The sequence below is a fragment of the Stegostoma tigrinum genome, chromosome 1 (assembly GCF_030684315.1).
Source record: "Stegostoma tigrinum isolate sSteTig4 chromosome 1, sSteTig4.hap1, whole genome shotgun sequence".
In the NCBI taxonomy this organism is placed as follows: domain Eukaryota; kingdom Metazoa; phylum Chordata; class Chondrichthyes; order Orectolobiformes; family Stegostomatidae; genus Stegostoma; species Stegostoma tigrinum.
Genome location: NC_081354.1, coordinates 131,646,297 through 131,659,194, shown reverse-complemented (window position 1 = coordinate 131,659,194; position 12,898 = coordinate 131,646,297). Strand labels below are relative to the sequence as shown.

Here is a 12,898-nt window from a genome sequence, read left to right as displayed (position 1 = left end):
GAAGAAAATCAGATAAGATCAAGAATGACTCAGCACTTAAAACAGTTAAAGGTTATGTATCACATATCTCTTCTGAGCCTTGCTTTGAAGCTGAGGATGTTTTGGCAGGCTTGATTCACATTCTCACAACAATCATAAACTGGCTATGTTGCCACAATATGTGAGGAATGCTTAGAGAAGAATCCATGCAGTGCAGAAAAAGGCTGTTCAGCCTATCGAGTTTAACTGACCCTCCAAAGAGCATCATACCCAGACCCAGCCCTCACTCTCTCCTGTTAGTACCCCATTTCCCATGGCCAAACCACCTAGCCTGCACATCCCTGAACACTACAGGGCAATCTAGCATTGTCAGTCCACCTAACCGGTGTATTTTTGGACTTTGGTTTGAATGAGAGCATTAAGATTTGGGTGATGTCTTCTAGTCTGAAACTTTACACTATGTTCTCTTAATGAAGGAAGCAATGGAATATCACTCTGTCTTCCCCAGTCCCAGGAGTTTACATGTTAACAAGGCTTAAGGATCCCAAATGCCAAAGAGATTTCTGAGTTCGGATTCATTTGGGAAGCACAGCTTAATTGTCATTCAATGTCAGTGCCAATTCAGTAAAATTATCATTGGCTAAATTGAAAACTAAAATGAAAAAATGAACTAGGGCAAGTGACTAAAGTGATAGTAGGGGGACACTTTGGAACGAGTGATCATAATTCTATTAGGTGTAATATGTTTATGGAAAAGGGTAAGCCTTCCATAAAAGTTAAAGCTCTTAATTGGAGTAGGTTAAATTTTAATGGTATGAGATTAGAACTTTCAAAAGTTGGTTGGAGTAGACTGTTTACAGGTAAAGGGGCGTCTGATAAGTGAGAGTCTTTCAAAAATGTGATATGAGAATTCAGAGACATTATGTTCCTGTAGAGTGAAAGGTACAGCTGGTAAGATTAGGGAACAATGGATGAATAAAGATGTTGATGTTTTAGTCAAGAATAAAAAAAAATCATATTAGATATAGACGACTGCGATCAAATGAATTCCTTGAAGTGTATTAAGAGGGAAATTAGGGTGGCAGAGATGGGATATGAGATAGCCGTGGCAGATAAGGTTTTGGATAATCCAAAAAGATTCTACAAGTACATTAAGAGCAAAAGAGCAACTGGAGAGAGAATATGGCCCCTTAAACATCAATGAGATCATATATGTGTTGAGTTTCAGGAGATGGGAGAGATATCAAATGAATATTTCATGTGAGTTTTTACTGTAGAGAAAGAAAAAGAGGCTAGAAAACTTGGGGAAAGAAATCTTGATGATTTGAAAACAGTTCACGTTACGGAAAACAAAGTGCTGGAGGCCTTAGAAAACATAAAGGTGGATAAATCTTTGGGACCTGATCAATTGTGTCTCAGGATGTTGTGGGAAGTTAGGGAGGAAATTGAAGAGATCCCTTGCAGAAGTACTTGTATTATCTATAACCATGATGAGATATTGGAGGACTGGAGGGTGGCTTATGTCATGCCTTTATTTAAGAAAGGCTGCAAGGAGAAGCCTGTGAACTATAGACCAGTGAGTCTGATATTGCTGGTAGGTAAGATGTTGGCAGTGATATTGAAAGATAGGATATATATGCATGGATGTGAGCTTGCTCGCTGAGCTGGAAGGTTAGTTTTCAGACATTTCGTCACCATTCTAGGTGACATCATCAGTGAGCCTCCGATGAAGCGGTGGTGTTACGTCCCGCTTTCTATTTATCTGTTTAGGTTTCCTTGGGTTGGTGATGTCATTTCCTGCATTGGTGATGTCACCAACCCAAGGAAACCTAAACAGATAAATAGAAAGCGGGACGTAACACCAGCGCTTCATCGGAGGCTCACTGATGATGTCACCTAGAATGGTGACGAAATGTCTGAAAACTAACCTTCCAGCTCAGCGAGCAAACTCACATCCAGAAACTCAACCTGAGCTACAAATCTTCTCAAAACTCGATATATATGCATTTTAAGAGGTAAGGATTTTGGTTTTTATTAAGGATTAATTAGGGATGGTCAGCATGCTTTTGTGTAATGGAAATCATGTCTCACAAATTTGATTGAGTTTTTTGAGGAAATAATCAAGAAGAATGATAAGGGAAGAGTAGTAGATGTCATTTACGTGGCCTTTAGTCGGGTCTTCAACAAGGTTCCGCACAGTAGACTAATTAGTAAAGTTAGATTACGCGGGATTCAGAGTGAACTTGCTATTTGGATATAAAATTGGTTTGACAGTAGGAAATAGTGGGTAGTGGTTTGGGTTGTTTTTCAGACTGGAGACCTGTGACCAGTGGTGTTCAACAGAAATCGGTACCAGTTCTACTTTTGTTTGTCATTTACGTAAATGATTTGGGTGGGAATATAAGAGGCAAGGTCAGTAAGTTTGCAGATGAGTTTGCAGGGCAGCACGGTGGCTCAGTGGTTGGCACTGCAGCCTCACAGTGCTAGGGACCTGGGTTTGATCCCAGCCTCGGGTAACTGTCTGTGTGGAGTTTGCACATTCTCCCGTATCTGCGTGTGTTTCCTCTGGGTGCTCTGGTTTCCTCCCACAGTCCAAAGATGTGCAGGTTAGGTGGATTGGCCATGCTAAATTGCCTGTAGTGTTCAGTGGTGTGTGGGTTATAGGGGGATGGGTCTGGTTGGGATGCTCCAAGGGGCGCTGTGGTCTTGTTGGGCTGAAGGGCCTGTTTCCACACTGTAGGGAATCTAATCTAATGATACCAAAATTGATGGTATACTAGACAGTTAAGAAGATTATGTCAGATTACAAAGACATCTTGATCAGTTGGGTCAATGGGCTCAGGAGTGGCAGATGGAGTTTAATTTGGATAAATGTGAGGTATTGCGTTTTGGTAAAATAAACAAGGGCAGAACTTATATAATTAATCGTAGGACTCTTGGTATTGTTGTAGAACAGAGACTTGGGCCCAGGTACATAATTCTTTGAAATTTGTGTCACAGGTAGACGGGGTGGTTAAGAAGGCATTTAGCACGCTTGTCCTCATTGCTCAGACCTTTGAGTATAGGAGTCGGGGCATCATGTTGAGGTTGTATAGGATGTTGGTGAGATCTTTCTGGAGTACTGTGTGCAATTCCAGTTATAGAAAGGATATTATTAAACTGGAAAGGATTCAGAAAAGATTTACCAGGATATTGCAGGAAATGGATGGTTTGAGTTCTAAGGAAAGGCTGGATGGGCTGGGACATTTTTCACTGGAGCACTGGAGGTTGAGGGGTGATCTTATAAATATTAGTAAAATGATGAGGGATATTGATAAGATGAATGGCAGGTATCTTTTTTTTGGGGGGTGTGGATTTCAAGATAAAGAGGCATATTTGTAAGATGAGAGGAGAAAGATTTAAAGCAGACATGAGGGGCAACATTTTACGCTCAGAATGGCTCATGTTTGGAATGAACTTCCAGAGGCAGTGTTGGATGCAGGTATAATTACAACATTTAAAAGACATTTGGATAAGCACATGAATAGGAAAGGTTTAGAGGGATGTGGGAGTACTTTAGTTTGGGAATGTGGTCGGTATGGACTATTTGGGCCGAGATACCTCTTTCCATGCTCTTTGGTTCTATAACTCTATGACTAAACATTTTAGGAAGCTTGATGAAAAGATATGAGAATCAATCTTAAGGTGTAGGATTCACAATATAATAGTTCTAAGATGGAAGAAACTATAAAAAGGGCCAGAACTTAGACAAATAACATAACAAATAAGACAACAAGATGTAGGGCTGGATGAACACAGCAGGCCATGCAGCATCAGAGGAAATTGTATCAGAGATAATAGGAACTGCAGGTGCTGGAGAATCTGAGACAACAAGGTGTGGAGCTGGATGAACACAGCAGGAAAAAAAAAACACTGCGAAGCCTTTGCTGAGGATGCCTAACCTGAAGAAGCTACCCTCCTCCCTCTGAAAAAAAAGCTTTCCTGCGCCTAAGATGCTGCTTGGCCTGCTGTGTTCATCCAGCTCCATACTTTAACATCAGAGGAGCAGGAAGGCTGACATTTTGGACCTAGACCTTTCTTCAGAAGATTCATTTTAGGAAGAAGGGTCTCGGCCCGAAACGTCGGCCTCCCTGCTCCTCTGATGCTGCTTGGCCTATTGTGTTCATCCAGCTCTACATCTTGTTATCTCAGAATCTCCAGCATTGGCAGTCCCTACTATCACTGAAATAAAATTTTTGAGCAGGATTGTCACTCGATTTGAGAACTTTCCTCACTCCACAGACCCAAATCAGTTTTAAGGGCCGAATCAAACTCATTTTTGGTTCTGACTGAAAGGGGGTGGATTCCTTGGCAATATTTGAGGCTGGAGGCCCATTGTCTGTGACTTTTTCTTAGCATTGGAAGGCATTAGGCCCTTAGCCCTCTCCTCCTCACCCACTCCCCGTGGCTCCTCCGTGTATTTTCATATCTTATATCCCCATGCCACCTCCAAAGCCATCATCAAGAGCAAACATCAGGAGCCATTTACTGTCTGTGGGAAGGCTTTCAAACAGACATAAAGAAAAACTTCTAGTAATCTAATTGAACTTCACTCAAACACATTTCAAACTAAAAAAAAAGCTCCAGATCCAATGAAAAACAAAAGTTAAACCCTGTTATTTATTCAATCAGTTATAAACAAATAAATAGTTGTTCAATAAACATGCCAAAAACAGCTTATCCTCTAACTGTCTCTTTAGACTATCAATCAAAATATGAATTCAGCCCTCCCCGTTGTGGTAAGTGCTTTTGAAGCCATTGAAACTCAGCCAAGTATTCACAATAACTTTGCTTGTGCCCACTTTGGTCACCATGAAAGCCCTGCCTTTCTCATCCTTGCCGCAGGTCTAAGGAAAGGTGACCATCAGGTTAAATGTACCATTAGTTTCTCTCTCTAATGAGGGAGCAGCCCTGTGGCCTGAGGGATTATGGCTGCGATCATTATCATGTCAGTTTGTAATGACATCTGTTGGAAAATGTCATTAAAGATCTCTTTTGAAATGACAGGAACAGATCTTTTTTCTAAGCTGTGCCAGATGGCATGACAAACAAAGGAGTTCTTTTTTATTTAACTCTGATATCTTCGTTGTCTTTATCTTCGATATCTTTATTTTTTTAAAAAGCGTCAGATCACAAGAATTAAAGGGCCCTTATCTGCCCTTCAAATGCTTGTACGTCCATTCTATAAAACATGACAGGGTTGAGCTCTTGGAACAGCAAACCTGGGGTCTGTTTGGTTGAGCTCAGCACTATTTCAAATGGACCTGCTGGGTTTGGGCTTCTTATCTGTGTGCTTGTGCCACATCCCCTTCTAAAACCTGGCAAAACTGAAATAGGCATGGGACTTCCTATCAGCTATTTTTAAAAGCCTCCAATATCAGCCTGACTCCATGAAAATCCAACCTTTAATTGTAATTGAAGTATTAATTATTGACATCTTATATGGAATTGGGTGAAGAATTAAATAATTCTGACACCTTGATAAAGTGCATTGTGTGGAATCTCCCAGGCTCTGAATGACATGTGCCATGATGAGAAAGTTGGAACAATTGCATGAAATGGCCAAGAAAGACCTTCTTGCTGCTAAGAGCATGACGTTTGATCTTGGAACCAGTTGTTGGCCTGTGAGACAGATTTCTCACTAATGAGCGGATAGAGGCTTATTTGCATGAATTGGCATTCATTAACATCTCTTTATTATCTAATCTCACCTCTTGAACATGCACTTTCCCACTTACCCATCCATTGGATAGAAAATAGACATTGACAATTCCAAGCATGAAAGAGAAAGTGGTTACCTGGCAACTCCAGCTGGCTGTTTGTTCCTCTGGACCTCCATATTGGACACCAGTCACCAACAGGAAGCCAGTTTGGGAGCTGCATAGATCTCAGTCAGGGGTCCATTCAAACTTTGGTCGTGGCTGCCTGGCTAAGTTAGTCAAGAGAGTGGACCACAATGAGTGGGTTTGGTATTAAAAGTCAAGGGATTGTCACAGGCCACTGCTGTGGAGGGAAGCTGGGGAATTCATTTGTGGGGATTGGCAGCAGGCTACTGGGATACAGAGAAGATAACAATTATGAAATAGTTATATAAGACAGTGGGGGTTTGGTGCAGTACAGCATTGAAGGGAAAGGGGTAATTTGGGAGGGGAATAAGCATCAGATAGCAACATCCTGGCTACGATCTGGGGGCAGAGTAGTGGATTATTGTATTTGGCATGTGACTTGATATGCCTGGGAATGGGGAGCATTGAGACATGAAGACGTAGGTAGCTGGGCTGGGTGAGAACATTGGAGTTCAAACCAACAGGATTGACATTGTGGGCTATCAAGAATGTAATGTGTACATTTGGGGTTTCAGCAAGGGCTCGAGGCTGAGCCTGAGACTCACTGCATGAGGATCAGCTGCTGTTTCCTTCCACCATGCTGTAAACAACAAGAGTACAGTGGAGCTGAAAATGGCTGCTATCACACCTGGAGTGGGCGGAATTTCATTCTGTGAGGTGGGGGAGGGGGGGAGTCTTCATTTCCAAGTGATGTGAGGCCCCTTAAAGAGCAACAGCATTAAGCAGACAGTCATACAATACAAATGAAAGAGTCCTGAGATAACAAAATGCTCTACAGCATTAATGGCTGTGATACATGAGCAATGATATGCCTCCTTGAAAGAGCCACCCTACTTGGTAAATTTGCTAGCCCCTTCCAGGTTCCCACGTCACGTACATGGTTCAGGAGCCACTCTCTTCATATCTTGGATCATAAATCCTCATATAGGACAGTTGAACACTTTACATTCAGTGTTATATTTGCAGCGAGAAAGACGTTTGTTCACATATCTGATGATGAAGTTGAATAAATATCTACATACATGAGAATGTATTTAGAATTAAGTGTCAGCTATGGCACTGATGTATCCTCAGTAGGTTTTCTTCTCTCCCAATACATCTTGTTGCCTCTGGGGGAAGCTGGTTAACCTTGCAGGGTTGGTCTGATAATCCCGGACAGCATTTCTGGCTAAAAGGGCCAGACATGCTGCGTGTGTCCTGCCCAGAGGAAGGTGCACTCTCCTCATCATAACCTCCCTCAGGGTGTGGGTGGCCCAGCACCTCTTGAATGTCCTGAGAGGAGACCTCTAGAAGCACAGTGTGTGGTTCCTCCTCCAGCTGGCTGCCTGCTGGCACTGCCCAGTCTCCTTGTGAGGTAGGGACACAGAGAATGATAGGCACTCGCCTTGCTATCACCTTGTTGTTGGTGATCAGAGATAATGGGAACTGCAGATGCTGGAGAATCCAAGATAACCAAGTGTGAAGCTGGATGAACACAGCAGGCCAAGCAGCATCTCAGGAGCACAAAAGCTGACGTTTTGGGCCTAGACTCTTCATCAGAGGGTACCTCTCTGATGAAGGGTCTAGGCCCGAAACGTCAGCTTTTGTGCTCCTGAGGTGCTGTTTGGCCTGCTGTGTTCATCCAGCTTCACACTTGGCTACCTGTTGTTGGTGTTGAGCACCAGTAGCCGGAACAGTGGAGTGCAGGTCAAGGGTCTGTTTCTCCACCGGACCCTGAGAGTGTTGGACTCGGCTCCCTGCAACATGTTACAACCTGTCCACAGAGGTAGCCATCAGCACACTCAAGCAAACAGCATTGGTGTGGTCCTGCAACCTTTACTTCAGTTTACCCAGTGCCTCCAGCAAATCCACCTGCTGCTCCTGTGTCAGTTGATACATTTGTATGGAATCCCTAATTGCAGACACTATGGGATTCTGTCCTGTTTTGAGTTGGGCAGGTGCTTGTTCCCATGGCAGTCCTCCATGTGCCAGCAACTTGGACATTTCTCTGTCTGTACCAGCTCCAGAGATGTGGCAGCGATGTACTTCCAAGCATGTGCTCCCCAAACTCTAATTTGGCTCTAATTAAAGGTGTATGGATCTGTGCTGGCAGAGGGTACAGGGGACAGTCGTACCAGTGCTTTCTCTGTGATGGGGGAGCAGAAGTGCTGCTGCCGTTTGGCTGCCAACTCTGTGCCTTTTTCACTGGTATCTCCAGGAGATGAAAGAGAAAATACATTACAACCAAGAGTTAGAAGTCTGGGAAGGTTAAGAATACACTCACAGCGGTGATAATGTGAGAATAGCACTGCACTGGGCACTGTTTCTTCTTTGGTTGCCAGGACTTTGAGTATAGGAGTTCAGATGTCGAGTAAAGTTTGTACAGGACTTTGGTGAGGCTTCTTCTGAAGTATTGTGTGCAATTCTGGATCCCCTGCTATAGGAAGGATATTGTTAAATTGGAGAGGGTTCTATTGCAAGAGTCAAATTTTGGAACAGCTGAATGAAAAATACACTGTTCATCCTTTAAGTTTGCCCTGAATTTCCCTTTTGATACTGAAGGTGCTAAATGCTATTTGTTAAGTTTGTGTCATAAGCAGAATCATATATCTAGAAATTTGCAGTTTAAAAGCAGCTTTAAGATAGTTGTTTCCCATTCATGAGCAGCAGAATTCATAAAGATATTGTGACCGAAGCTCTCAGCCAATTTTAAAGTGTAATTAATATTTCTACAGGTAAGAAAGCTCCTTTATTGATTACTAAGGAAATGGTTGAATCAATGAAGGATGGATCAGTTGTTGTGGATTTGGCTTCTGAAACAGGAGGAAACGTTGAAACCACTAAACCTGGGGAGCTTTATATTCACAAGGTATGGAAGTTAAAACGGGTGTTCCTGGTATACAGTTGTTAATGTGGAAGATTCGTTTTTGAGGTGTCACCATCTACAATGATTGTAAAAATCATCTTGTAAGCCTAGCCATTGTTACTGGAATATTTTGGGAAGCTGTCCACATTTTTCAGGCCATCACTGGTGACCTTAATTGGTAGGAGGGAGGTGTTGTGGGGTTAGTTGGAAGAAGACTTTGTTTCCATATGGTTAATGGAATGCTCCTTTTCTCATGGGCTTTGCAAGGGCATTTGCAATGACCTAGAGTCAGTCTCTGGGTGTACACACGTGTCATCTGCCTACTGGAGCATAATGACTGAGATACAATTTCTCCTCAAATTTGGCTATTCATAAAGAGTTACCACCTTCTTTCACCTGCTGCATCATGTCACGCAAGCCGTGATCTCCACCAATGGAACTGTCATAGATCAGTGATACCTGTGATAAAACAAGGCTGTGATATTTCGCCAACTCATTTTTTTCCAATTTCCTTGCTTCAATACTGTACCTCACTTTGAACAAACGACCCAAAGGTATGAAAATTATTACTGAACAGAATAGTCACTGCATATGAATCCCCAGAACCTTCTGTTTCTGTACCCCTTTTTTAAAACAATGCTGTTTAATCTAGATGAACACAGTAGGCCAAGCAGCATCAGAGGAACAGTTAAGTTTAAATGTCAAACTTTCCTGCTCCTCCGATGTTGTTTGGCCTGCTGTGTTCATCCAGCTTCACACCGTGTTATCTCAGATTCTCCAGCATCGGCAGTTCCTGCTATCTCTGTAACTATTTAATCTATATTGTCTGTCCTGAACATTTCTGTCAAAGTGTATCGCCTCACAGTTCTCAGTATTAAATTCCATCTGCAAGTCGTCTGCCCATTCCGCTACCTCTGTTGCTGCTGATTCATGTCATTTTCACTGTCAGCTTCTCCTCCAAAGGAAATCATCAGCAAGTTTTATTCCAATATCCAAGTAATATATCAGAAAAAAAGCAGTGGTCCTAACATTTACCCGAGGGGAACATCACTTCCACCATCTTCCAGTCTGAAAAACAACCAATTACTATCATTACAAATACAGCGAACATAAATAACTGCAGATGTTGGAAATCCGAACCCAAAACGGACAGTGCAGGAGAAACGTAGGTTTGGCAACGCTTGTAGGGAAAAATGCAGAGATAAGATTTTGAGTCTAATAACACTTTGTCAGAACTGTAAATAGCTGGGAAAGGGTGATATTTATCATGCTATTAGCAGGATTTGTTGTTTTCTTTGCTTAAGCTAATTTCTACCTAAGCTGATGCTGACCAACATATTCTCCATTTTGTTAACCACACTTTTATATACTACTTTGTCAAAGCCAGTCTTAAAATCTTTATTGTCTTATTTCTTCAGAAAATTAAGTCTGATTAGTCCAGCTTGATCTACCTTTTACAAGTCTTTTTTGACTCTCCTTAATTAATTCAAACCTGTTTATGTGCTTTTTGATGTTTTTCTCTCAGTTATTGATCTAAATCATTAGCCAGCCCAGAAATTAAATGAAGCAGCCCGGAGTTACAAGGTATTCCTTACACCCTTTCCTGATAGGGGTATTAGACTTGCCACTTTCCAGTTTTCTGGCACCTTCCCCATACCTTAGGACAATTGAGAAATGGAGGAAAATCCATTTAATATCTCTACTTCCGCTTCCTTATGCACCTTGCATTGCAAGCCATGAGAATCAAATGTCTTATCTGCTCTAAGTGTAACCAGGCTTCCTTGTGTATTTTCTTTCCATTTTACTTCCTATTCATTAGCTGTACTATTGTCATTTCTAATGATATTTTTTCACCATACCCTTTCTTTGTAAGCATGTATGCAAAATGTTCAGTTAGTATTTTAAACATTGCCCTACGCCTCCAAATATACACTGGACAGTAAATTCCTTTGCAACACCCTGCCACATTTAGACAAACGACCTGTAGGGTAGCAGCTTTTGAGTCCTCCTGTAATTAATCTCAGTGGCACTAAGAGGAAGCCTTAAATAGTCTTTAATTACCACTTATGGACTTTGATTCCTAGAGAGATGAGAAGGTTGACCAAGTCCCATTCAAAACTTAATTCTAGTGCAGCCAGGACATTACAAGTAACAGGTCTCAGCTTCCCAGCCCTCAGATTCTCTATTCATCCTTTATGCTAAATCTAGTTAGTGTCTTTTATAACTGTTAATTTTAGTTGATGTCTCTAGATCTTCTTTGTGCTAATGCTTTCTTAATTCACTTGCTGCAATACATACCCCCTACTTAAATGTTATTGGTCTAAGTTAAACTGTAAATTTGCAACCGTTTGTTATCCTGGTATTAGTTTAAACTACAACCAACTTGAAAGGGACAAAAACCTTAAAATTTTATCAACCAGTCGCCTACCTGCTACTCTCTAACACCAGTCCTTCCCTTTTTACTGGAGAACACTCTGTAAGAACTGCTGTACTCACTGTTAGATTTATTAGCTGCTATTTTTACTGCAACACCTCACTGTCTTCTGATCCCTCAATCAGTCTGCTCTATCTAAAGGCGCAGAATATCACCTTTTCCTTCACTACACCAAACTCCCTCACTAACTAAATTTCCCAAACTAAAGATTCAATTGTAGCAGTACTCTGTCAAGCTGACCACTATTTCACTTACTTTCCTATAAATAGCTGAAGGTTATTTGTGTTAAATCAAATTTGAATAAATACATTAGAAAATAAATATAATTGGATGAGGTCTTTCGGCCTATATTTAATAATGTATTTGCAATTTTAAAAGATTTGCATTTCTGCATTAAGACACCTCCCTGTATGTTTAATGATCTTAAATTTAACATTTCCTCTAGAATATAAAGAAGACAACTTCAATTGTTAATTATTCCTACTGTGTATAACTTCCTGACTGTACCTAATTTTAGCACGTGCGCAGTTACTCAGTGCCCTGGTTTGCACTGAAGTAATCTTTTGGATTTATTTACTGTTGATGTTCACTATCTTGTCACTTAAATTAGATGCATTTTATTGCCACTTCTCAGGAACAAAGACCCTAAGTTTGTTGACCCACCCAGTTCTTTGACAGTGTACAATATTTGTGTGATTTCTTCTGACTTAAAACCCAACCAAAGTCGCGATATAGTTTGATGCGCTCAGTGTTTTGGTATTGCTGCTTGTCATTGGTTTTATTTACTAATTGTGTTTCTGTTCTGGACTCTAGGTTTCCTTTGACTAAAAACAATGAATTGTAACCATTCTGTTAGCTCACCTTCTTAATGCTGAGAGAAAAGTGTTTCACTTGTATATTTATCAGCACATTGTCAAAAATATTAAAAGTAGCTTGTTTTTTACTCCAACCCCACCACACCCGGCAGCTTCCCCTGCAACCGCAGGAAATGCTACACTTGCCCCCACACCTCCCCCCTCACCCCCATCCCAGGCCCCAAGATGACATTCCACATTAAGCAGAGGTTCACCTGCACATCTGCCAATGTGGTATACTGCATCCACTCTACCCGGTGTGGCTTCCTCTACATTGGGGAACCCAGGCGGAGGCTTGGAGACCGCTTTGCAGAACACCTCCGCTCAGTTCGCAACAAACTACTGCACCTCCCAGTCGCAAACCATTTCCACTCCCCCTCCCATTCTTTAGATGACATGTCCATCATGGGCCTCCTGCAGTGCCACAATGATGCCACCCGAAGGTTGCAGGAACAGCAACTCATATTCCGCCTGGGAACCCTGCAGCCTAATGGTATCAATGTGGACTTCACCAGTTTCAAAATCTCCCCTTCCCCAACTGCATCCCTAAACCAGCCCAGTTCGTCCCCTCCCCCCACTGCACCACACAACCAGCCCAGCTCTTCCCCTCCACCCACTGCATCCCAAAACCAGTCCAACCTGTCTCTGCCTCCCTAACTTGTTCTTCCTCTCACCCATCCCTTCCTCCCACCCCAAGCCGCATCCCCATCTACCTACTAACCTCATCCCACCTCCTTGACCTGTCCGTCTTCCCTGGACTGACCTATCCCCTCCCTACCTCCCCACCTATACTCTCCTCTCCACCTATCTTCTTTACTCTCCATCTTCGGTCCGCCTCCCCCTCTCTCCCTATTTATTCCAGTTCCCTCTCCCCATCCCCCTCTCTGATGAAGGGTCTAGG

General features: G+C 42.2%; 1 protein-coding gene across 1 annotated transcript in view; it reads left to right on the top strand.

Moving 5' to 3' along the window:
* Window positions 1–12,898, top strand: part of LOC125452996 (NAD(P) transhydrogenase, mitochondrial-like) — a 189,666-nt gene that overhangs the window by 40,593 nt on the left and 136,175 nt on the right. Inside the window, exon 7 of the mRNA XM_048532046.1 lies at window positions 8,579–8,712. Coding sequence (XP_048388003.1) covers window positions 8,579–8,712 — 134 coding nt within the window. The remainder of the gene's footprint in view (window positions 1–8,578; window positions 8,713–12,898) is intronic.